Raw genomic sequence first — 26564 nt, 5'->3', positions numbered from 1 at the left:
GATTTTCAGAGTTTTCAATTCCATTTTGATTCAAGAAGAGAGATATTGATATTTTGAAGCTTCTCCCAACCTTTCTCCTTTTGTCTTATTTGGGCTTCCATCGAGACACTCCTCCATCACATTTAGTTTTAGAGTAATCAATAATTCTGAAAAACATACGTGATGGATGTGGAACCAAGATGCAGGCAGAAGTCACTCGGCCTTTTTCCCTTGTTCCCTTTGGCACTGAGCCCCACGGTTGTAGCACTGAAGCCCTCTATGCTCAGCACAGCAATTGGTTGGGGGCTACATCGTAGTAGGTCTCTCCCTAGCCCTTATCCTGCATGGGACCACTTTGTAGCTCGCGTCTGAAACCACCCTCCTGGGTCCCCATACGATGCACCACACACTCTGAGAAGTGTCCAGGACCCTGAGAGACACACCCATGCTTCGGGCTCTTCTTAGATGTCTATGCTTGTGCTCTGCAAACACAAGAGTTCTCCAAAGTTCAACTTCATGTGATTCCTATGGAAGGAAGAAAAGAGACGAGGGAGGGAGGGAAAGGAAAGGAAAGAAGGGAAAGAAAGAAAAACAAAAGAAAGAGGAAGTGGTAGAGAGGGAGAAAGAAAGAGAGAGGGAGAAGAAATAATCATATATGATACAAAACATGATGTGTTTGCAATCATGTCTCTTGCATTATGGATTAGAGATGTCCCTGGACTTCTGGGGGTGCAGATGTGATGCATACTCAGTAGAGAGAATATTTCCGATTTTGAACGCTGATTTTCTTCTCTGTTAGTTGCATGCAATCTAAGACTCCCCGAAGACCTGGGCCACTGCAGAGAGAAACAGTTCCCAGGCGGCCCCGAGATCACGAGGGGAGGACACTGGTACACCGCGTGCACTATGTGGCTCAGCTCTGATGCGCGGTAGATTAGGGGTATTCAAGGCATTTTTCATTCACCATGTTTTCAAAATACAACGGGCTTATCAGGATGTGACACCACCATGCGCAGTTCTGAGACAGAGATGTTCCATTCTGGCCAGTCTTCCAGGAGAACTGAATCACTCACCCGGACCTTCACTGCAGCTGAATTTCCTCCAGCCTAACTCACATCGCAGCACGAATGGCCCATTTATGGGACCATACCAGGATGCTGTCCCTTAAATGGGTACGTTCTTAAAATCAACCTGTGTCTGGGGCAGGTGGCAGCTCAACGCACTGGAACCCCTCAAAGACATCTCATGGGCCTACTTCACCCCACCTGGGCCCAGGCAACAGCTCCTCCCCTGCCCAACCCAGGAAAAATGAGAGCAAAGAGAGATAGCAGTCTCTCCTGGTGCCATTGAAACATCTCATTTTTGCACACATGGAGAATTATCAAGCGGTGAGTGTTGAAATTAAAAATATTATTGTATTAAAGGACACGTTGCCATTAATTCCTCTCAAAATGTTCCTCCTTTGCTTTGAACATGCTCGTCCCATTGCTCCTGGCACTTTCTGAAGCAGTTCTGCAAGTCTTCTCTCGTGAGTGTCTCTATAAGGGATGACAAAAGACACAGTCAGTGTCACCTTTGAGTGTCATCCAGCAGAAAGGCAGAATTGTAAAAACATATAGCGTGTCTTGCCCACCTTACATGCTGGGTCCGGGGCCATGTGACTTCCGGTTCTTCCTCAAAGTCAAAATGACCACCCAGTTCCACCAGCACAGCTCCCCATCCTGGGAACAAAAGATGGTGACTGAGAAAAGTCACCGGTAACCCACGGAGCCTCTCAGGACAAAGGCGGGTCTGGAAACAATCAGCAAACCCTGAAGACCAGCAAAGCAAAATGCATTTGGCATCACTGCAATTTGGGAGTGAGCACCCACTTTGTCGTCGTGCACCGCTGCAGATAATGCGTCTGCTCATTCAATTAGGGGCAGGAAGATGGAAAATAGCTGAAATTCAGAGCCGAAAATATTTCATTTCTAAGCAAACACTGTTTACTGTTAAGAGGGGGAAATGGCCTGTTTTAGCCATGAATAAAGGCAATTTAGGGAGACCCTGGATTTATTAGAGTGAAAGATAAGAGGGGAAGTAGATTTAGACGTATGAGTTCACCAGCTGATTCCTGTAAAAAATGCAGAGATTTGAAATAAATCAGTAAGCAAACACAGATTGAAGGATTACAGGACAGGGTGGGTGACATCATGTGTCCCAGCCCCACCGTGAGATGTGATGAGCCCGCTGATAACACAATACCAGGCCGGCTGTCTCTCGGGCAGTGAGTGGCCAGCGTGGACAGCTGCCCAGCCCAGCGTCGCCCACCGGCCTCCCCAAAGCTGCACATGTGACAGGGGTCGCTTGCTGGGGGCTGGAAGAAAATCTACCTGCACTAAATTTTTATTTTATTTTATTTTAGTAGGGGGAAAAGGTAAAACACATTTTCATAACAATAGGAGAATAACGATAGTTAACATGCGGCATATTGTTATGTTTACTTATTCAAAGTGCAAGATATGGACATTAAAATTACCCACAGTAAATCAGGAGGCAGTCTGTGGTTTACTCAGCGGCTGAGTAAAATGGGGTTTCACATCACTGACCACCATCCTGCTGGTGGACAGAGAAGGTGGTTGAGTTTTAATCAACTTTGACAAAGAGAATTTTGACGGTGCCTTCCAGGCACCTGTGTCCCTGGGGGGCGCCTGTGATGGGGACATCCTATGAAGGATTGGGAAGGACCCCAGTGTGTCTCTGCACAGTGGGGCCACTTTCCCCCACCCTGTGAGCACAGCCAAGGCTGTCAGAGAGGCTGCTGGGGCACTGGTGGGAACCTCACGGATCGTGCGTTGGGATACCCAGCGGGCAGGGAATGCTGGGTGGAGAAGGGGTGCAGAAGGCACAGTGGGAACTTGTGCGGTGGCCAAAGTGGAGGGAGAAGGTTGTATTAGGTAAGTAGCTGGAGGGGGCTACTCTATTTCAGAGGAGCCAGGAAGCAGCTGGCATGGTGATAAGGAACACAGCTGTTTCGTGCTAGTGGGACCTGATCATAAAACCCTCATCCTTCATTTACAGTGTCACACACCTCGCCGCCGCACCCTAATTGCCTCCAAAGGCCCCACCTTCAAACACCAGCAATACAAGAATTCAGGTGGTGTAGCTGCAACATATAAATGTGGGGTGCCCAGCTCAGTCCACAGCGGTCCCTAAATATCCCAGCGTGTATCTTCTTAAGCACAAGGGCATTGGCTTACACAACCACAGATTCATTATCAATTCAGAAAATGAGCTCAAGAAGCAATATCAATATCTCATGGAAATCCCCTGCTCAAAGTGGTCCAACTGTCCTAATGATGTTCTTCATGGCATTTTGGTTCAAAATATCCCCCACTGCATTTGGTTCCCTGTTCCTATAGTTTTCTTTATCCTGAGCACCCCTTCTGTTCTTTTTGTCTTGGCGAGGCCAGCATCTTGACAGGACAGGTGGAATGATTTGACAGTTGTGCCTCCCTGCTGTCCCCTTGAGATCAGATGGAAGTCCTGTGTTCTGTGTGAGGATGACACTGACCCGCGATGCCATGTCCTTTGGCTGTTTGTGATGACCTGGCCGACTGTGGTCTCCACTGTGAAGCTCCGTGCTTCCCCTGGGTCATCCTAAGCCATCTGTTCCTTCCCATGCTTTTCCCCAACACATGTCACATCAGGTATGGCTGCAGTGCTCCCCTAAACCATCTGTGCTTCTGATGGCCACCACCTTGGTCGTTCCTTTAGCTGCCATTCTTCTGCATGGAGGACTTTCTCTCCCCACTGCTTACCTGTCTACAAATGTGCAGAGGACCACCTGGATGACTCTCCCTGAAAGAAGAGCACATAGCTCCGTCTTGGTTAAACCTGGCCCTGTTTACAAGTATGGCTGTGTGCCGAGCTGGCTAGGCCTTCTCCTTGTCCCTTCAGTTGATTTCATGCAATGCAAATCAGTCTAGCCAAAGCGCTGATATATCGTCTTTGAAGCAAGACGACAGGTAAGTGTTGCCCTGCTCCATAGCTCCCAAAATACATGTGCAAGCCAGGCTGGAGGGAGACCCATGCTCTACACTGTTGGCTGGGATTAAGCCTCGAGATAAGAGGCTATGACTTCCCAGGGCATAAAAAATTATGCATCAGAGCTGAAGCACCAACCCCAAAACATTAGACATCACCTCAGATTGTGCTATGCAGATGACTCCGTCTGCACATCCTTCTCTGTGCATACTGCAGGGGTGATTTCAGGCCACCTACGGAGCCCAGCTTGTAGCACTCGTGTCCTTCCGGCTACTCTCTCAGTCACTCGTCTCTGAGCCACTCACCTCATTGCAAATTAATAAAACTTGGGTTCAGCCTTGAGTTGGACCTTTGTTCTGGTTAGTCATCATCTTAGCTGGACTCAGGACACCTTGGGCTCTCCACCATCTTGGATATATAGTTGTGTCCTTACACCTAGATTGCACTAGAAGTGTAGGCTGGAATTCACCTTTGGGATTACAAATATAAGCTTCCCAGACTGCACCAAGGTTTGGGAAGGGCCTTCTATGCAAATGCATACTCCAAATGAACCTCTGGCCTGCCATGGAATGTCTCAGCTGCCACACTTGCAGGAACCGGTTCCTGTAACACATCCCTAACCCTAACCCATCTACCTGCCTACCTACAGACTACCTAACTTTTTATCTGTCTGTCAGAGACAGCGTGGGTACAACAATTCCCTTTGGTTCTGTCTCTCTGGAGAACCCAACAGGATGGCAGAAACACACAGCTCTGCTCAGGCACGGAGGAGCTTCCCCTGGTGAACCCCAGCTGCCTTGTCCCCCGTGAGCAGCCTGTCTTCAAGGCCAAGATGGCACTGGTGAGAGCTGACCTTTCCCTTTCACCCTCACTGCTTCAAACCACCGGAAACCCATCTTCTCCTTACCCCAACTGGACACACTTGTCATTGATCGTGATACAGGGGTTCTTAACATGGAGCGAGGTGGGTGTTTGTGGCAAAGCACTTGGAAAAAGTCACACTGGAGAAAGGAAGGGTAAACTTCCCTGCAAAGTCACATGTGACTCTGTCCCAGAGCCTGAAGTGGGCTTGCACAGGGATTGAGAGGGAAGAGAAGAGGACAGGCAGGGAGGGACAGAGGGGCCTTAGCAGATGGGAGCACTTGGAAAGAAGCATCCCCACCCTGAGTTGAGGCATGGAGCTGTGCCCTGTGCAGGGTGGGCCCGGGAAGCTGCAGTGGCCAGAGCTCGCAGAGCTGGATGGCTCCAGCTGTCTCTCTGGTCTCCTCTCTAAGGCTGGCTCAAGTGTGCAGGGCAGTTTTGGGGCACAGAGGAGCAAACAGACAGTCACCCTGCTGGAGTTTTCTGGCCTCTCCCATCCCCCAGGGAAAGATGTGGTCCTTGATCCAATGAGCAGAGAGAGAGAGCCAGGCCTCTGACACCCAGCAGTGCCACTGCCACCCACTTTGGCCTCCAGGCAGGAACACATACCCCCGCCATGTCTCATGTGTAAACGGGGTAATAACGCTGTAGTAGCCATGAGATGAGATGGGCTGGCCCCCAAGGTGCTCCGCAACTCAGAATCCCTTCCTCGGGCACCCTGGGGTGGTGGCTCCACCAGAGTCCAAGACCAGAGATGCAAGTGCCATGTGAGGCAGGCGTATGTGTCCCCAGGCTCCCCGTGGCCACATGCTCCATAGACACTGCCCTGTGCCACCCTTGGGGTCCAAGCCGTCACAGGGAGCAATGCCCAGCTGGGAGCTGGACTCCCATGGGCCCAGAGGCCATCTCTAGGACATCCTGTGGGCTTGGGCTGTGTTACTGGTATTCCCTGGCTTCAGTATCTCCACTTCCGATGGCCGTATTAGAGGAACTTGGCGCCCCAGTGCATGAAAATGAAGACAAAGTCCACACATCCTGTTCCCATTGTGGTTGGATCATGGTAGATGCCCAGCAAGGGTGAGCACTAGGTGGTGAGCACACACCCACCAGCACCAGGTGACTGCCCTGCACCGAGGCCCCCACCTAGAGATGGCACCCAGAGGCAAAAGAGCAGTGACCCAGGTCTGGTGGCCCCCTGCCCGCTGGGAATTCCCCAATCACACCATGCATTGTCTGAAATCTCTTATCGGCGAAGGCAGACGGCCCTTTTCACAGACATCTGCTAACCTGGTCCCTAGCTGGATCTTGGGTTTCCACGGCGAGGCGAAGGCAGGGATGGAGAAGGGGCCGCAGCAGAGGGCGGCTGGGCTGACACAAGGAGGCTGGGCACCGCTCCGGCTCGGGTGTCTGCATGGGCAGGTGGCCCGAGGGCTGCGCCTCTGCTCACCAGCCGCGGCACCTCCCTCCTCGCTTCCTCCTCGCTTCCTTCCTTCACTCCCCTCCCTCTCTTCTTCCCTTGCGCCCTTCTCTCCTCCCTTCGTTTTATCCTTCTGGCCTTCCTTCCCTTCGTGGCGTCCTCCTTTCCTCCCCCTCTCTTCCCTCCTCTCCACCCTCCTCCCTCCTTGCTCCTTTGCCGTCCTCTGCCTTCCTGCTTCTTCTCCAAGCGATTTCCCAGTGCCTCAGACCAGGCCACCCAGCTGGACTTCAGCAGTCAACTCCACCTTGGGCCACAGGGTGATCACAGACCAGAGCAAAAGTTCAGCCACAAATGACAGTGCAAGACGTGATGGGCCCCAGGGCCTACGGAGCCACAGGTCACCTGCTCCAGCCAGCAGCCAAGGCCAGCTTCCTGGGAAGGCGACATGCTCTCAACCCCAGGAAGGAGATGTTACATGATCAGAGTTCGATCCACACTGTGTCATTGATCAGAACCCATCTGGACTGTGGTGGGAGGCCCTACCGGTTCCCACTGGAACTGCCAGGGGCAGTGTGACAGCCTCTCTTCGAACTGCAAAGCAGCTTCTGGCGGAGAGGAGCACGCAGCTTCCCATGTGGGGGTCAGAGTGGAATTTCAAACTGATTAAAGAGGTAGGAATTGGAGACAATGTAGAAGTTGGGAGAGAAGAGAGAAGGCAGAAGGGGGGAAATAGAAGAAAAAAATAAGGGAAAAGAGGAGAGAGGAGAAGAAGAAAGAAAGAAAGAAAAGACAGGAGGGAAAGAGGGAGAGAAGGAAGGGAAAAGAAAAGCAAGAAGAAGAAAGGGAAGGAGGTGAAGGAAAGAGGGAGGAAAAACAAAAAAGAGAGGACCTACAGCCCGGGACCCAGCACCCTTTGGGGCGTGCTGGGTAGGGCGCGGGGGCATGACCTTGGGCACTCACTTCACACCATCCCCGGTCGCCTGCTCCCCTCTGCTTCCTGGCCACCTGACCTAACCTGCCGTGCTCCACCACGCCCTTCTGCCATGACGTCTCTGCCTCAGAGCCAGCCCGCCATGGACCGAGCAAATTAAAGCTCTCCTCCTTCACACTGTGGCTGTTGGGTGTGGTGTCCCAGCAACCTACCTGTGAGCAGACACCTACAACACTCAGCACATCCATCCAAGACCTGAGCACTAGTGCCACGCGGAGCTTCACTCGCAGGGTCACAGCACTTAACGACCACAGTGTCTTCCCCAGTAGAGGATAAACAGACTGAGACGCCTGCCCACACAATGGAAAAGCACGTTAACACAGCATCAGGCGTGAGAAAAAGACGCATGCTGATGTATCTCTTTTAGAAACTCAACCCCACCTAAAGCAGTAGAGGTCAGGATGGCAGAACCTAGGGGAAGGAGGGCTCGGTGGTGACTGGGAGGTCCCTAAGAGAGGCTGGTACAAAGTTGTATAACTTGAACTATAATTGAGGGTGATATAGATAAATGCTCTAAGGAGCAAGAAAATAGTGGAGCAACCCCTTCAAACTTCCACTGGAAAATTATTTTCTGACCTAAAATTCCATGGTCAGGACTGGGGATTTAGCTCAGCGGCATAAGCACCTGCCTTGCAAGCAGGCGGTCATGAGTTCGATCCCCGGTACCGATAAAAAAAAAAATTCCATGGTCAGCCACACTGTTAAGCAAAAGTAAGGGTGGGGTGAATCTACATGCAAGGTCTCAAAAAAACAAAACCAGAAGACACACTTTCTCAAGGAGCTGTGGAAGGATGTGCTCCCCCCAAACAAGGGAATAAATCGAGACGAGAGGGGAGGGGCAAAAGGCAGCCCCACCCCACACAGTAGAGGGAAGAGAAGTCCTGGAGAAGACAACCCAGTGATGGCCCTGCACTCAGCAGAGCACCCCCAGCCCAGTAAGAGCTGTTTGACTCAGGACTTCTGACACCCCTGCCCACCTTGCTCCACTCTTCCCTTCTCTCTGTGTTCTAGCTCCATGAGAAGAAGCTTTTGTATACCATGTCCTTCCACCTTGTGGTTTCTGCCTTGAAGTCACCTTACATGGACTGAACCCTCTAAAACCGTGAGCCAAAATAAATCTCTCTTCCCTTAAGTTTCAAGTGTTGGGTGTTTTTGTCCCAGCAACAGGAAGGTGACTAATATATAATTGCTGTCTAATAGCAAGTCTAGGACTGAGCTCCACCCAAGGGAACAAGAGGGGAACGGTGTATGCCATCTCCAGGCCCCACACAGTCCAGCTACTCCTCCTCTGCTGCCTGCGAAGTCCACCACGGAAGATTCTACAGCTGTGGGGATCAGCAGAGCCCCAGACAAAGAGGCTGGGTCCCTGCATGATAATGTGGGACACAGCCTTAATCTCCTGCTCTTTGGAGTCATGAACAAGAATACACAAGTTGGGCCAGGCTGCTAACATAGGAGGCTGATTCTTACAATTAATGTAATCAGATTAATACAGGTTATTTACATAGATGGTAACACTCTAAAAGAAAAGCTAAGAAGTTATTAGTAGGAGCAGATTTCCTGATGCCAACTACATAAATACCTAGCATTTTCTGAGGAAATAAAGGAATAAACAAGGATGTTCTTGGTAGCTTCGAGGTCATGTCTGCAAAGACCTGGCCAGGAGGGCAATGTGAATATAGTGGACAGTTGATTTGTTAGGGTAGCAGGTCGTGGGCAAAATGTCTCCTGTTATGATTAGGGTAAGGTTATTTTTCAATAAGTACATAGAAAATGTGAAGTCAGTGTCTCCCATATATATATACGTCATGCATAGAAATATCCATGCCCACAGTGCCCCTAAAGCCTTTCAGCACAAGGACCTTGACCCTGCCTCTCCAGGAAGCCGCCTCACCCCCACCCCTCATAAGCATTCTGTGCAGCCCCACGTTCAGCGTCACCAGGGTAGAATTCCACAGCCTCTAGTGTCGCAAATTTGGCTCTGGATTAGAGACAGGATTACCTGGAACCTGGAGATCATCCTTACGATTTGGTCCAGCCCCACCCAGAAAACTGGGCTACTAGAAGCCACCTAGTGTGGGAATCAGCTGGAAATCAGGTCCCAGGGAGTAGCTGAGAAAGCTAGGATCAATCAGTGTGACGGGCACAGACAAGGAAGAAGAGGCAGGCAGCCAAGGGACAGGGCTGGGCACCCACTGAGTGTCTGGAGTTTTCAAGTCAGCACAGCAGTGGAAATGGGAGTCCTGCCTGCCCTCACAGGTCTGCAGTCTACACACTTCAATCAAGAAAAAGTACAGCAGGTCGTGGTGATACACACTGAGATCTTGGGTCCGGTGTAAAATTACACTGGGAAAAAGTGCAGCAGGGAATTAATCCCAGCACTCTGAGAGGCCAAGGCAGGAGGATGGCAAATTCAAGCCCAGCCTGAGAAGTTAGCAATTTAGCAAGACCTTGCCTCCAAATAAAAAAGAGTGGGGTTAACAACTATACCAGTGGAATTAGTAGCGTAGCCTCCCTACTGTGGGTAGGGCTCAGCCCATCAGGTGAAAGCCCAAACAGAAGCAAAGCCCAGCAGACTGGACTTCAGTATCAGCTCCCCAGAGCTCACCCCTCAGGCTTGGGATCTGCCAGCCGCCACAATGACTGCCACCAACCCCTTCCGTAAATCCCTTTCCATACTGATTTGCACATGATACTGGCTCCATTTCCCTGCAGAAGCCTGAGGACTCTGAGCACCAGCGCTGCCAGTGACCTCTACATGAAGCCCTTGTGATGAATGTCCTTTACTGTCAGCACAAAGAGACTCGGATCACCCCTGAGGAGCCCACATATTTTCTCCACTGGCCACGAGAACGCCAAGCCTCTCCTCCACCCCAGATACCTCTGGCTGGTGGCAAGCACGGAGGAGATGGGTGACAGGTCTGTCCTTGGATTCGTGTTACCTTTCTTTCTTTGACCTTACTGTGCCTGTTTTGCAGATGTCACCTCTTCCTGCATGGGAACTGAGGATGGACAGCCACCCAGGGCCCGTGTCAGAGCATCTTTGCCCTGGCACGAGCCCCTGGCAGCCTTCTAGGGAGGTACAGGCTGAGGGGCACCAAGATCAGGGAGGAGCCCCAGCAGCTGTCCTCACGGTCGTGCACTCGTGATGCCTAGAGGGCCAGAAATGTGGTGAAGATGGCAGGGAAGCTGGCATCCTTGGGGGTCTGAAGGAAGCTGAAGAGAATCCCAGAATGCAAGGCCGGCTAGAGACAGCTCACCGGACCCAAGAACTCAGAAATGCTCCCCTCCCAACTCCAGGAACCGATGAGCCTGCCTACCTCAGCTGGCCTCCCTCCAGCAGGAGGCGCTGTGACAGGTGGGTTCTAAAACGTGTGCCTCCCACAAGTGGTACCAGCCAGAAAGGCGCAGTCAGGATCAAGGGAACAAAGAAGAGAAGTAAAGAAGGTGAATCCAGGGACGGATGTGCCCCCACGATGCCCTCCTTAGTTGCTGTGGCCAGTAGGATTGGGGACAGAGGACAGAATTAGCCCTTAGTCCTCCTGTGTGTGTCTTCCCACCACACACAGCTGCCCTACTAGTGCTCAGGAGAAGGATGTAGCCTTTCCTCTGTGCCTCACCCCCCTGCTAATTTATGTCCCTCTAAAAGCCAGGAGTTTTTCTTTTCTGATAGGTAGCAAGTGCTTTTTGGGCTACCACCCTGGGTCCTGTCCTTGGAGGACATCTTGGAAAGAAAAGAACAGGCATTTGGAGAAAGGAACAGCCCTGCAGACATTGAAGAGGGAGCTTGCCATCCCTGGGCACTTCCAGACTCTCTGTGTTGAAGGCAGAACCAGCTGCATCTATGCTATGAATGGGTAGGCTGAATACAACAGACTTATAGGGGAGTGTACTGGTTAGTACCCAGAGAGAGCTGTGTAACAAGGAGCCCCAGCACAGACAATGGCTTTGTCTCCCTCTACCCATTGCTTTCAGGATCCCATAGTTCCCTATTTCATTTCAATAATTAAGACTTAATCCTGAGTAATCAATGAGTCCAGTCAACTCTAACTCAACTCAGCTCTAACTGCGTTCTTGCATTGAATTCTACACTCTTTTGTCATCTCTCTGCCCACCTTCAGTCCTGGAACATGGCTCAGGAAGTGGCTAAGGACTTCCAACTGTCCTCTCCCTTCTTCCTCTGTCACTCAGCTGCTGCTGGTCTCTCTTCTCCAGGGATTGGGACCTGGAAGGACAGATGGAGATGGGATGAACCTCTGGTACTTGGACAGGGTACTGTGAACAAGGGGCACTGGTATGTGCAACGTGCCCTGACCTGAGTGGGCTCTGTGGCTGGGCTCTGGAGGATCTCCTGCGTATCCTTGGGTCCTGCCCTGAGGCTCCACCCACAGACTCTGCCCGCTGCAGGTGTCCCCCAGATGGCTCCCTGCTGCATTAGGCAACACAAAGCTGGGGTAACAGCCCCACCACACAGCAGTGCACCTAAGACAGGAATTCACCTCTCTCTTTCATGGATGTCCCAGTTGGAGGCGGCCTGCGAGAGTCAGGATTCTGTGCCTCAAGGAGGGCCTGGACTGCACCATCAGAGAGCCAAGCCAGCAGGCCAGGGGGGCTGGGAGTCTGCCCCAGGGCTCCCCAGGGCTCTAAGAAATCCTGCTGAGGAGGCACCCCGGGCTCCCACTGTGAGCTTTCTGGCCTCCAGGCTCTTGTTCTTCTTGCTCCTCCTGCCTCTCAGAGCCCCCCTTACCCTAACCCCAACCCTCTGTGTGTCCTGCTCCTCCTAGGGCTTCTGTCCATGCACTGTCCACCCATGGTGCCTGTTCACTCCATGGGGAGATAGAATGGGCAGAGACCCCCTCTCCCATCCAGCGCTGCCCCCTGGGCGTATGCTGGTGCCAGTGCAGGCAAGTGGTGTGAACAAGGACACAGCCCCTGGTGGTCACCAGTCACCCGCGAGGCTCCCCGCCGCCTGCACCAAACTGCTGGGGATCCCTCGGCGGGCTCATCTGGCTTAAAAAGGAAATACACTATTTCACGACTTACCCTGTCTTATTTTTAGAACCAGTGACTCATCTCCATCAGGGCTGTGGGCTGCTCTCAGGGGCCAGGCCCAGGGGAGAGGCCCACAGAGGACAGCTGCTCCCCTGCACCCTGGGGCCCAAGGCTGGGCTGAGACTCAAGGCCCAGCCTCCCCACTCCGGCCCTCACTGATTGCATCCACGCTGCCCAAGCAGACAGCACCTAGCGGACGAAAGGGACCAGCCAGAGCCTGGCTCCCACCCACAGCCACCCGGAGCCGCTCCTCCAGCTTCCTGCTGGCTGCTCATGTGCTCTCTGTTCTGTTTCATTCTAGGTGTTTTCTTTCCGTGACATTTACGCCCAGGTATTCTGTTCTCGGTGATCCTGATGTGGGATGGTTCAAGCACCCCTCCAGCTGTGCTTTGCAGATATTTGAGCCCCTAAAGAAAGGCTCCTATGCTGGAAACTTGGACCCCAGTGTAAAAAAAAAGTCCACACCAACTCTGGAATCCCTGGAATGACGAGCTAAATGAGACACCCATAAAGTCCCCACTTTCGCCCCATGCATTTCATTTCAGGAAACAGACTAACACACCTCCCCTAATAAATGACCACGTATGCAAGAAGGGATCGAAAAAACACAATAAATGTTTAGACTTTATAAAACTCATTACAGTAAAAGATACATCGTCAAGAATGATGGGATCAGCCAGGTATGGTGGCACATGCCTGTAACCCTCGTACTTGGGAAACTAAGGCAGGAGGATGGCTGCAAGTTGAGGCCAGACTGGGCTGCAAAGTGAGTTCAAGGTCAGTCTGAACCACAAAGTGAAACCTTGTCTCAAAAAGTCGAGAAAAAAAAAATGATGATATAAATGTATTCAAAGTAACAGAGAATTTTTCATACTTTGAATGTGATTGACGACAATGTGTCTTTTATTATTACTCGCCCTATTTTTTAATCACAGCTGCTACAGGTTCTATTTAGTGACTTGGACCCACCAATGTGACTTAAATCTGTTGTTGTCCTCATTTGCAATCAATTCTCTTCCATTTGCCAAGATAATCATCCGCCCGGCTGTAAAGAATCATCTGCTCCCCCAGCGACACCACCGCACCTCTGACTTCTTCCCCTGTCCTTGTGGTGCCATGAATTGACTTTCTAGCATTACCATTCTTGCCTTTTTGGAACCCGATTCGCGAGGGCAGGATGATTTATGGCTGTGACGTGCCGTTTCATTTGGAGATTTAGTGTTTTTGCATCAGCGTTCCTAAGCAACCCTGGCATGTGTTTTCTCCTTCCATGCCATCTTTGAGGGAGTTTGGCAACACTAATATGCTTGCTATATAAAAAAATTTTGGAAACTTTTCCTTCTTTTATGTTCTACAGCAGATTAAATAATGTTGAAGGGCCCGTTCCATTTTGGTGTGATAGGACCCTCCCATGAAGAATCCAATGCTCTTTGTAAATTATTATCATCATTTGGGGGGGGCGGATAATCTTGCTATGTAGTTCAGGCTGGCCTTGAACTCACTATGTACCCCAGGCTGTCTCTAAACTCACTGTGATCCTCCTGCCTCAGCCTCTTAAATGGTGGGATTACAGACACGAGCCACCAGACCCAGCTATTATTATTATTTTAAAGGAAAATAGGCTTGGATAATTTCCTGTTTCTTCAAGGATGGATAAGTTGCTTAGAATTTACATCTATGTGGGAGTCATTTTTTTATAAATCATATTTTCTGTGCTTTCAAAGTCTCTAACATTTATATGCACTAGCATCAGTTTCCTATGGTTATTTGCCTTTTATGTCTAGTTGTTTTTTTTCAGACATTTATATGGGTTTTTCCTTTTTCTTTCCCTCAAAAACCCATCCCTTGAATACAATTGTTAATTCTATCACTTTTTTTTCTTGTAGTAGGAATCAAACTCAGGACCTTGCACTTGCCAGGTAGGCGCTTATGCTGTCTATCACCTTTTAATATACCCATTTTCTCTTTTATTTCTTCCTTCTGTTCTTAGGTTTGTATTATCATTCTATTGCTCTTCCGATTATTGAGTCATGTGCTAAATCCATGTCATTTTGTTTTGTTTGGTTTTTAAGAGTCTGATGCAAAATGCAATAAAGTTGTATTTGGTATATAAAGAATATTTTTCAATATTAAGAACTGCTTTCTCACTGTTATGTTCAACCTTTTAAAGCAAATATGATCTTTAACACCTCTATCTCTCTCTCTCTCTTTCTCTCTCTTTCTCTCTCTTTCTCTCTCTCTCTCTCTCTCTCTCTCTCTCTCTCTCTCTCTCTCTCTCTTTGTCTCTTTCTTTCCTTCTTAATAATGCCCTTCGGAAACTTGGAGTCTCAAACTTTCTGGAATGCCCCATGAACCACTGCTCTCCAAAACTGTGTTTTCAGTATTCAACTTAACATTGCTACACTTGTAATGGGGATTAATGGAAACACCTTTATAGTCTTTCATGCATGTGAACATAAGCGTTTAAGGCTATGATTCCTCCAGCAGCAACTGCATTAGCTGCATCTACTGCAGCCTCAAGCACAGCACTGCCCAACATAGCCAATTAACACCCATTAAAAGAAAGAGAAAAAGTTAATGTTTTATTTAAATCAACGTGTCCAAAACATTGTGATCATTTTGATGCATAATCAAATTCAAAACCATCGTCAGTGAGACTGTCCACTCTTTTGCAGTGTCTTGAATAACTAGTGCTGACTTTCTGCTCACAGAATATCTTCATTTGCACCAGCCTACTTCCTGTGCTCAGTGGCCACCTTTGCCCAGCAGAGCGATGTGTGTTTCCTGATCTTCCTGGGGTATACCTCCTGAGTTAATGACTACTTTATTTAGCCATGTTATCCGTCAGCTCCCACCACCCTAACAAGGTACCACAGCGAGCGGCTTCAACAACATATATTTACTGGAGTTCTGGAAATCAGAAGTCCAAGGCTCCTTTGGAGATCTCGCTCCTTGGCTTACAGGTGGTCATCATCTTGCCACATCTCTGCAAGGTCTGTCTCTGTGCATGCACATGGCTGTGTCCTAACACCAGTCATCTGGGATTAGGGCCCAGCCCATGTGACTTCTTTTACTGTAATCGCCTCTTTAAAGGGCCGAGGTCCAAACTCAGCCTCACTCTAAGAGACTGGATGTTGTAGGGACATTGGGGTGCACCTTTCCACCTGCTGCCCATCAGCTATTCACTGTCTGCCTCCCTCCTGCCAATCTGCCGAAAAGGCTGCCAGCTAGGAGGGGTACCTCCCTGCTTGTGTAGCAGGGGAATATCACTCTGTCCTAGAGAGCCCTGGGACACTATCTTAGGAGCCCATGGGAAGCCATGGAAGATTTCAATGTCTGACACTGGCGTGGTACTGCCAAGGGAAGTGGGCACATGCAGTATTCCCAGTGATCAGCAGGGCAAAATCAGAACCTAATGGAGTTACAAAAGACACCAAAATACCCAGTTAAAGACCGCCACTGCAAAGAGTGACCAAGGGGCCAGTGGCATAGACAAAAAAGCTAACTACCTGAGTGCCAGTTTGCCATCCTTCCCTTGGAACAGAGGCTCAGTGTTACCCAGGGAGACAATGTGCACAGCTAACAAATGCCACTTCTCGGCCATGTCTTCCCCTAGAGATGCCGTGGGGCATCCTTCAGGCACATGAGATAGAAAACTAAAGGCTTCCAGGACATTGCTATTCATCTCCATCGCTCTGTCTTTTCTTTTCCTGCCTAGAACTCATGTAAGATGCCCGGAGCAGCAGTAGCCTTCTTGTCATACAAAGACAAAAGGACAGTAGTACAAACATATGGCAGGGACTGAATCTACAGTAAAGTCAGGGAGCTACCATACCACAGCCTGGGAATGCCAAGTGCTAGCTGACTTTCTATAAGTGAAACAAAAACTGAAATTAAAAAAGAAATTCTCGCTGTTTGAGTCACTGGTGTCCACTTATCTGTTACTCGAAGTGCTACCTGAGATGACCAGATGCCTCCTGAGCTCAATCGGCCATTACTTCCCAAGCACCTGCTCCGAGCCAGGCACTGTCAGGAGGCAGTGGGTGCTGACTGTGCTTCCAGAAAGTTCTTTCATTGGATGGTAACAGAAATGAACATAAACTACCTCAAGAAATAAGAGGAAATCACTGACCAGGGTAACTGAAACAGGGAGGCACTTATAGGTTGGCAGAACCCTGTCTCTGGTGGGCCCTTGTGGTGGCAGCCAGCCTCAGCCTCTGTCGTATCTGGTGGACCCCTGAGGCAGAAGAGTGTGTCCTCGTCTCTATTCTAGAAGAAGCCCATGAATTCTGGCTCCCTGGAGCAAAAGGTAAATTCAGCCGGTTCTGTACAATCAAAGAGACAGCCCGGTGACACGGGAGTCACATGTCACTGGACCACCACAGGGTGTGAGCCGCACGCTGCTCAAACTGCAAACCTTCCCCACCTCCACGGATGCCTGGTGTGTCTGGGGCTTCTCGTTCTAAATCCAGGATGGCAGCCTGGGAACGCTGCCCCCTCCAGCTCCACCAGCTTTAGATCATGACAGCAAATGCGATTTTCCTTCCTTAAAGAGATCAGTCAAATCATGCATGATAATTGCAAAGAAAATTAGATAACACTTTTCTTAAACAGCAATGTAAACATCCTTCTCCTAGGGCAGCAAAAATGTTCATGCAGAGTCCTCGGCCTGGCTAACTGTCCTTGATGAGGAGACGGGACCCTAGAACTCTGCCCGTTAATCCAACCAGCCAGGGGACAAATCTCAGGGACTGTACCCCTGAACACTGCCCTCAACAAGATGCAACCTTCATCTAGGTTGCCTCACATTGTTCCCTGGACTGTCACTGTCACACTCGCTCCAGCTGGTCAGCTCTGGCCTGGACAGTCACTGCTCTCCAATCCTTAGTTCTCCTGAGTCAGGAGGTCCTGAATGTCTCCTGATCCAGACCAAGTGACTCCAGCCTTCTCGTGGCCACCTGTGACCCTGCTCTTGACCAACAAAAGACATCCAGGACCCGTGGACCAGTGCTTGGAGAAACCTGTGTCCACACAACTCAGTTCATGTTTCCCAGGCCAGCATCTTTGCACCTCCTTACTGTTCCAGGAGTGAGGCACAGCCAGTGTCCCTGTCACTATCTCCTCTCAGAAGATACTGGGCCAGTGCTTCTCAGAGCCACTGCAAAAGAGTCAACCTTCCCTCGCCAAGTTCTTTGTTCCTCATGAGGTGATCAGAGAGGTGATTCTTGCTGTGGTCTGGAAACTGCTCCTGGGATCGTACATACAGATTCCCAGAGGTGACACATCAGCTGGTCTGGGGTGGAGCGGGCGCCAGCATTTGCCAAGGTCTCCCGGAGTGCTGTAAGTCTGTGCTGGGCAGAAGCCACCAAGCTACCCCATCCTGGTAGTTAAATTGGTGGCGTCTCTACCCATGTGATGGTAAAGAGGGGACGATTGCTGTGTGGCCACAACTCAACTTCCCTGCCCTGTCAGTCTTTCCAGATGCATCCCAGCTGCCCAGATTAACCACAGGTGCTCAGGGGACCCTGGCAGGCCCCTTGGCTTCTCCACTCACCGACTCTCCACAAAGCATGGGAATCTGCAGGCTCCTGGGGCTTTCCCCTATACCCTGACCTGCTAAAGGAGGGAGGCACACAGCCCATCTTAGAGTAGGCTGATGGGCAGAGTTCGCACATGACAAAGGATGGCTGGACCTGAGCTTAGGTGTCCCAGGTCTGTCTTGAGAACTTTCCCAAGGTCTGCTCTGTGAGCCCAGACACTTGGGAAGCCAGAAATGACTGGTTAGGAAGGAAGGGACCCCAACAGGGCTAGCTCATGATGGAGTCACAGGTGTCCTTGTGGCTGGCCTCTCTGCCAACATCCCTGGTCCCCTCCAGCCACTTCCTGCAAATGTATTTATGAAGAATTGGAGGCTGAGACAGGCTTAGAGTTAGATACCTACCCAGAGCACTCACTACAGCTGGGGATTCAGGACCTGGTGACAGAAAGCTGGCCACAATCCCTCCCATACCCCAGGTGGGTGGTCATACCCATAGGATCAGTCTGGGCAGTCACCATGCATCCCAGGTCTCTTCCATAACCCTTAGGACATAGGAGTCAGCTGCCTGGTCAGGTGTGAAGGGGCCAGAGTGGTCAACTCCAAGGAGTGGACACTTGGAGAGAAGAGGGGGAGGAGCATTAGCTGGAAGCAAAACCAGTAAGCTCAGGTGTGTGCTCCCCAGTCCCCTGACCCCTCCCCAGGGAACAACCATGTCAGCACAAAACCCTAGTCCCGCTTGGCTTTTCGGGGCTGCAGCGGCGGCCGGGCCAGCCTGTGGTCAATGTAGGTCCCCAGGCAGGACCACAAGATGAAACGCACCAGCAGGATGACCACCAGCAGCACCATGAGTGGGTCAGGGCCCACACCACCCCCCAGCCAGGAGCCCATGCTGAGAAGCTGCCACCCCCAACCCCTGGTGACAACTGCCTCCCCAGGCTGGACACACGGCCCCTCGCAGGGACTGACCCCCGCTGTCCGCAGCCCCCCAGGCAGGCAGGCCCTCCTGAGAGGACAGATCGGGGCGACAAGCAGCCTCCTTGGTCAAGAGGCCCGTGTACCATTCAGCCAGAATTAACCACTCTCGGCACCGACAATGCGGGCATTGTCCAGGGGCCCGGGGGGCGGGAGGCCGCCGCGAGCCCGCCTCCTCCGCTGGCCCTGCTGCCCCTACCCGCCAGCGCTGACGTAATCCCCAAACATCTCCAGGCGGCAGCTGCTGGGCGAAGCGGCCACCTCCTCCCGGCCCTTTCAGCGGCCCACGCCGCTCTTCCGGCCGCCGCGAGACAATCGGGCCCTTTCTCTCCCCAATTAGCTATCACTTCTGGAGCCCGGCACTGTCCGAGCCCCTCGGCGGGCTTTGCAGCAGGCCTGGCCAGCCGGGGGCCGGGAGCTTGGCGGGGAGGCTGCAGAAATGAAAAGGGAGGGGAGGGGGAGAAGAGAGAACAGTGACGACCCCAGACTTGGCTCACTTAGCACATGGGCCATGCATCCACATCCCGGAGGGGAGGCGTCGGGTGGCTGCGGCCAGACTCCCAGAAAGGGCCCGGACCGGGAAATCCGCTTAACCCCCCGGGGGGCAGCCAGGTGGCCCAGCACCTCCTTCCCCTCATCTCAGTAATTAGGAGGCTCTGGGGGGTGGGGGACAGGACACTCTGCGGGTCCCCTCACATCCCTCACAGGGTCCTTCTTACTCACCTGGTAGCCTTGGAGGAGCCACTCAGCCTCTGGATGGATGGCCGTGGAGGACCGTGGAGGACCGTGGGGGACCGAGGTTTAAAGTGAGGCAGAGACCACCTGCTGAGAGGATCATGGGAGCCTTTCCAGGGGCCCAACCCCTGTCCCCAGAGTGACACCCCAAGAGCATCCCACGCCTTTCTGAAATAATGACATCTGCCCAGCCTCCTCCATCTGCCCCCCACGCACATTGCACGCACACAGCCACCTCTGGCCTTTAGTGGCAGCTGAGATTCCCCACAGGAGAGGGGACAGCCGGCCTATGCTTCCTGTCTAGCTCCTGCTCTGTGTCCCATAGTAATGGGGTCCAGCAGGAGAAACAGGTGTCTTTAGCCGAGGTGTTCTAGGTGTCCAATCATATTCTCAGCAGGAAACCATCTCATGGAGACAGGCAAAGGGGCCCTTCTGAGTTTGAGAGCGTCTGGGCCCAGTGAGCAGTCACCTGTCACCAGCCCCCGAGCTTCTTCATCCATGGACCGAGTGCTCACCCCAGCAGGCCCCACTGGAGCTCACCATCGGCCTCATCCCTCACCACTCGCCCACAGCTCAAGCACCACTCAGGCTAATGGAGGCTGCCTGCTCTCTGCTGTCTGGGGGAGGCTGCCCACTGCCAGCATCGGCCAGTGCGCCTGCCAGGCTGTCCAGGCTTGGCAGAATGCCATGCTCAGGGGACAGTAAACTCCGGGTTTCTTTTCCACACCTCAGACATAGGAGACGGTTCAGCTATCAGGAGCCCATGCAGCAGAAATCAGAGCATTTGCTTGAAAAAGGCCTCTGGAGAGTCCAGAGGACCCTGCTGGCCTCTGGGAAAAGACCTCATGCATCTGGGTAAGGGTCCCCAGAGGGCACAGCCATGCATGCAGGAAGGAGAAGCATTTCACTTACCTGGGAGGGTCAAGTTCGTAGGTGAGGTGTTCTGCACAGCCGGAGCTGCCTGTCCTGTCCCAGCCACCAGCTCAGGCCCACCGGGCAGGTGGGGACACACTGGCCTTGGACAAAAGTCCCCGTATTTACCGAGCACACAATCAGACATGCAGAATCAACACCGCCCATGGTCACATGGCATCCCTGCACTGGAGACTCTCTGGGGTCAAGGAGGCTTGGCCCTCCCCACTCAGACACTCCTGGGCTCCCAGGCATGAGTAGAGACGCGGACAGTGTGTCCTTCAGGGGAGAAACAGGTAGACATCCTACCCTGGGCAGTGTCTCGGCCACTCCCAGGACAGCTCCTGATGGAGCGGCACTGGGTGCCCACTGGGAGACCCAAAGATGGATAAGGATGGATAAGGTGGCCAGTGCCACAGGAAAGGGAAGAAAGTGATAATGAAAGTCCAGTGGACATGAATTAGCTCACTCTGTACCTGTGGGTGTTGCGGTGGGGAGCCCCACAATGCTCCCCATTCCCAGAGGGGAAACTCCTCAGGTCCCCCACGGTTAGCGGTGGGGGTAGCTGGAGATGTAACCTGTCCTCTGTCCTTTACCCTGCCCCCACCCCAGTGTCCTTTGGCTTCCAACTCAACCGTCCTCCAGGGGACATCCTGGAATTCAGCAGCTGAGTCCCCCACCCCAACAGCTCCTAGGCACAGGCTGACCATGGGGAGAAAGAGACCTGTGTGCCCTGCCTGGCGCTGGACAAATGCTTAAGGCCCTTAGCCCCAGGATCACAGGGCACAGGGACTGTACCCAAAGTTGCTCCCTTTTGTGACTTTTCAACTTGCAGAGTCCAAGACAAGGGTGCCCAGTGTCTCCAGATCCGGACCTTTGAGTTTGTCCCACTCTACAGAGCTGAGTGGTGGGAGCTTCTGGTCACAGAGGGCAGACTGGGGTACTCGGTACCTTCAGGACTCTGAAGAGCCAAGGTGCCTCCTGCCCCCAAGTGTCGGAGCATGTAAGCAGTGACAAGGGAACAGTCCACACGCAGCATCTCTCACTAAATGCGTGGCAAATGGGGCTTGAAGCAAAGAGGAGACACAAGTTCCTGGACCCACTCTTGCCGTGGTGACAACACTGGCAATGAGGGTGCCACTGAAGTGGCAGCTCCTGACCATGGTATCACCGGAGCGCTCTGGGCCTCTGCTTCCTCATCCATGAAAGGAACCCACCACCCACCAGCTCTGCAACCAGGCTGGGCTGAGGACTGTCCAGGGCAAAGCAGACTCCTTCTAAAGCGCTATGAGACAAGCTGGACCACGCCATCCACGTCCGCGGCCAGGCCCCTCCCTGGGATCACAGGGACTATCTATCACCTGCTTCGCCGGTCAGCTTTGCTTTTTGTTCTCATCAGAGCACTGAGGTCCCGAGACCCCTTTCATTTTTTCTAAACTGAGCTCTTGTCCAATCCCCCCCCCCCGCCCCATCCCACCCAGTGTGGTTCCAGTCACCCCCAAGGCATTCAGTAGGAATATGCCACACCGTTGGGGTCCCCAGGCCAAACTAACAGAAACTTATGTTTCCATTAGAGCAAATTCTGCCAAAATGGCAAAACCACCAGCTACAAGTATGCTAAGTAGTGAGGATTCTCAGAAATGCCGGCTCTTACTGATACATTTTTTTTCCTTCTTGCAAAAGGATGCTTGCTGATACCAAAAAAAAAAAAAAAAATCCAACATCATAGAAGTGTGTGATTTATGAGAGTAAAATGTGAACGCGTTTTGCTGAGATGGAGAGTGAGACGGCGGGGACTCCACACAGCCACTGCAGCCCCTGGGAGCTGCACCCCAGGAAGGTTTGTGGACCACTTCCTTCTTGCCCTGGGAATCCTGCATATCAAAACCCAGCAGCTGAGATCAGCAGAACACGCATTGCAAACTGCTCTCCACTTGCAGATGGGTGAAAATTAATTTTCTTTCTTCCTTCCCCACAAAAGCAGATTAAAATCGCCAACAGTAGGACGAGTGGGAGAAGTGGAGAGCTTCCTCATTGAAGGAGACCCCCGCGGCTGGCCCTCTCTCCCGCCCAAGGGATGGCCCCAGCTATTTGAAATGCCCTGCTCCTCCGATAAAGCCCCAGCCAGAAGAATGCACTTCGCTGTGCCCTTGCTGCGGTTGAAAGCTGCTATGTAACTTTGCCCCGGTGATCAAACAGCTAGTCAGGGACGCTGTCAGGAGCAGAATGAAATTCCAAATAAATTAGCCATGTCCAAGAAGCCAACACAACACCGGATTAAGGCTCACAAAGAAAACACAATTTATTCAGCCTACCTTGTCAGAATTCTTAATAACCTCCCTTTGCGTTTCTCACCTCAGGCTGAGAGCCCTGGGGTGGGAAGAGACAAAGTGAACCCCTCTTGGAACTTGGACTACACATACTCAGATGTGCAGGGGATACCCACGGCCAGTTGTGCTTAAGTGTTTACAAAATCGTGCTTTTAGGAACATTTCAGCAGAGCCCATACGCAATCCTGCGGGAGAGACAAGCTGTCACAAAGTCCCAGGGACATATGCGGCTCCTTGTGTCTGAATAGACTGGTTCATACATAAGAATACAGGATGTGGGGGCCAGAGAGAGGAATATTAACCACACGCCTGAGCTTGGGGCTGGAGGAAGGGCTGCATCCCGCAGGCTCTTAGCCCAGTGTTCTGGCCCGGCTGCAGCTGCCTGCATCTCTGTGGCTACCTGGGCATCACTGGATCCTGGAAGCAGCAAGGACGTGAAATGCAACCATGGCCCTTTGCAAACAGCATCTCTTCTCAGTTACAACTCATTAATATACTCAACAGTCCTAAAACAATACCTTTTTTTTTTTTTTTTTTTTTTTTTTTTTTTATCAATGAACCCAGACGGCTTTCACACGCCTACAGGGGCTCTTTCAAAGTGTTAATAGGCAGAGGTTTGAGCGGCTTTGCACGGGCACCTTTGAAGCCTCTCTGGGCCTCAGCCTCCTCCTCCTCCGAGACTGTGATGATGTATCTGCTTTGCCCAAGGGCCTCAGTGAGAGCGCAGCCCTTTCTTTGTCCCCAGAGAGACAGTGGAGAGGTGGGGAGGGGAATTTGCAGCACCGAGCCTGGAGCTGTTTGCAAGACACAAAGCCAAGGGGAGTTTTGAGAGGACCTGAAAGGAAGAGGCTAGGCTGCTCCTGTTCCTCCAAGACCTAATATCGTGATGCTTGAGGGATCCAAAATATAAAGATTTCCTGGAAAATATTTAAGGCGCTGACCTAGTAGTACTAAATTTTAAAAAAGAGAAGCACTTAGAGGAGAGGGGCTCGCAGGCATTTTTAAGCCAGGTTCTTCCTCTCTAAACAGTGAGGTGGGCAAGCAATGGGATGGGCACTGCCGCCCCCATCCAGGCACCTCTGACAGCACTGGGAGCATCCTGCAGAACGGGCTGGCACCTGACAGTGGATCTGGGGACTTTTCACAGCTCCCGGGCTCTCCAAGTGGACTGAGCCACAGGAAGGTGCCCCGTTGTTGCCAAATGTGGCTAAGGGGAGCATCACCTGTCCCCTCAAAAAATCACCATCTCACAGCCAACCTGAGGGATTTAGGAGTCTCCATGGTCACTGATGGGCGACAGTGATAATTCATCAAAAAGAAGGACACTCAGGCGGGCTCAAACAGGGCCTGTATGGTAGGCAGCTCAGACACACGCCCTGGACAGGAGCCCACTCAGGAACCTCCTGCACAGAAATGACCTCATGGCACATGGGCTACAACCCTGCTAGGAAACCCAGTGATCAAACCTCACCTTTCCCTGAGCCGACACAGACTCCTGGACATGGATTTTCTCAGCCTGGTGGCTCCACCTTACCAGCCACCCCTATATTGCTGGACCTGCCCCATGATGGCTGTCCCCAAAAACACCCTCAGCCTCTGCCTCACCCATGACAAAGTCGGGCACCACAGCTACTGTCTCAGTCTCCCAGCCTCAGGCTCCCCACAGAATCTGAAGGGTCAGCGGTCTCTGGCCAGATCCCTAGTTGTGTGTCCATCCTGAGCAGTCAGTGGGGAGAGGGCTGAGGCTTCAGTAGGGCTGCAGGGACCCAGGAAAGGTGGATGAGGGGCTGGGCACACATGGCTCTCCCACCTCTAGCTCACGCACACTCACACACACACACACACACACACACACACTCACACATGCACACTTGCTATCCCAGAAAGAGGCTGCCCCACCAGCCTGGTTTCTGGAGTAAACAGAGCCTAGAATCAAGTTCCAGCCCACCGAAGTAGGACAGGTAACATGACAGAGAATTACACCTTTGCTGCAGAGATGCACGGGGACATGGGGTCCCCATGACCACATGGTAACTCAGCCTCAACTGTCTGAGAACACACTCACACTCGTGGATGTCTCTGCGGATTCAAAAGCTGAGCCCTGAGATCTTTCTCTTTTCTTAAAAATGTTTTTAAAAATGAAAAGAGAATAAAAACGATGATACAGAATTTCAAAACAAAAATAATAGGAGATTAATACTGGTTAATATATTACATAGTGTTATCTTCAAAGTAGTAGTTTAGATTACAAGATATAGGCATAAAAATGATCAAACAATCCAACAAAGAAAGCACAAACTGTTCTTTTTGATGAACTAACAGAGATTAGTGGTATCGTGACCTATCGTGTATCAGGTGTGTGCGATATTTTCCCTTCTTTCTTTTCTCTTTTCCCCCATCCCAGGTGTTCTTTCCTTCTGAGCAGTTTCCCTGTCTCTTCTACAATATCTATTGTACATTTGGAATCTTATTTGCTCTTTCAGGAAGACAACACGGTATTTACACGTGCGAGTCTGACTCCTGTCACTTCGGAATGAGGCACTGAGATCCTTCTGAACAGCCGCTGCCACCCACTTGGCATGGGGCTAGAGGTCGCTGGTACACAGGACACGCCACGACACGGCACAGGTGCAATGCTGTATTCCTCGGTGCGAAGACATGGCAGGCTTATGCTTTGCTAATTCTGAAATCAAATGATACCTTCTATTAGAGATCAAAGTTAGTTTCCACCCTCTGGGGAAAGGAGGGGGCAGAAATAGAGCTGGCATCTGCTTCTGTGTAAACTCAGCTAAGCACAGCCCGTGATCTGTTCACCTCCACAGAGATCTGAACTCATGAACCTGAGATATAAACTTGAGTAATGAGTTTTCACTTAACTTCAAAACACTGCAGCAGGAGGCAGCATTCAAACTACAAGTGGCCATGTGCCCGGGACTGTCCATCCCATGTCAGGTGATGGAACTGAAGGTGACAGAAATTAGCACACCCAGGACCATCACTGCTCTGTCAGAGAAGTTGGCATGGACATTTCACTATGCAAAAAAAGCCTTCTGCTAGGAGAGAACATCCATCTACCTAAAGATGCCAGCTGCCAGAAGAAATGATAAAGAGCAGAGTTAGACCCAGAAAGCCTATGGGAATTACCAGGATCTAACATAAAATAAGTGTGATGAGAGGATTAAGAGTAAGCATTTAAAATGAAAGTAAGTTGGGCATGGTGGTGCATGCCTGGAATCCCAGCACTCAGGAGGCCGAGACAGAAAGACCTCCATCAGTTAAAAGTTAAAGTGGGCTACTTAGCAAGACCTTGTCTCAAAAAGAAAAAAGAAAATAAAAAAGGAAGAACACAATGCCAAGCCAATGTGAAGAGAGCTAAATATAACATCCAAAAACAGAAATTATATTCATTAACAAATTAGACATGGCTGAAAAGAACATTGATGAACAGGAAGGCAGATCCGGGGAAAATCTGGAAGAAATGCTACAGGGCACAAGAGAGGCGGCAAGAGGGATAACAGTGCAGAGGTCCAGGGGAGTGGGCAGAGGGGCAAGGGTGCCACTGGAGGGGAAACTTCAGGAGTGATGAAGGACACCCACCCCAGATCCAGGCATCCCAAATGGTCAGCACGATATGAGTGACAGGGAACCCACACCCGGGGACATGGGACTAGAGGCGTGAAGATACCTGATCCCAAGATGACACTCTGAGTTGTACGCAGGCTTTTGTTTTTGTCAGGTCTTCTAAGATGA

The 26564-nt window shown here is 51.4% G+C and overlaps 1 protein-coding gene and 1 long non-coding RNA gene across 2 annotated transcripts; both read right to left on the bottom strand.

Moving 5' to 3' along the window:
- Window positions 1-1368: 1368 nt before the first annotated feature.
- LOC111756289 (uncharacterized) lies at window positions 1369-12502 on the bottom strand. Its single transcript, XR_002790782.2, has 4 exons — window positions 12318-12502; window positions 11390-11499; window positions 1613-1700; window positions 1369-1517 (listed from the first exon to the last, which is right to left on the bottom strand). It is a non-coding gene; the product is annotated as an uncharacterized LOC111756289 (long non-coding RNA).
- Window positions 12503-14911: 2409 nt separating this feature from the next.
- Smim38 (small integral membrane protein 38) lies at window positions 14912-20112 on the bottom strand. Its single transcript, XM_063227667.1, has 3 exons — window positions 20042-20112; window positions 19561-19662; window positions 14912-19268 (listed from the first exon to the last, which is right to left on the bottom strand). Exon 3 carries the CDS (start codon window positions 18751-18753, stop codon window positions 18592-18594), a length of 162 nt encoding a protein of 53 aa, XP_063083737.1. The 5' UTR covers window positions 18754-19268; window positions 19561-19662; window positions 20042-20112; the 3' UTR covers window positions 14912-18591.
- Between the last annotated feature and the right edge of the window lie 6452 nt (window positions 20113-26564).

The sequence above is a fragment of the Cavia porcellus genome, unplaced genomic scaffold (assembly GCF_034190915.1).
Source record: "Cavia porcellus strain 051 isolate PalLab524CR breed Dunkin Hartley unplaced genomic scaffold, mCavPor4.1 scaffold_17, whole genome shotgun sequence".
NCBI classification, from domain to species: Eukaryota; Metazoa; Chordata; class Mammalia; order Rodentia; family Caviidae; genus Cavia; species Cavia porcellus.
Note: the sequence above shows the minus strand (reverse complement) of the source record. Positions and strands in the feature narration are given on the sequence as shown.

Excerpts from the sequence above, each read along its gene's own strand:
- Smim38 (XM_063227667.1), bottom strand. The coding sequence starts at position 18,753 with ATGGGCTCCTGGCTGGGGGGTGGTGTGGGCCCTGACCCACTCATGGTG.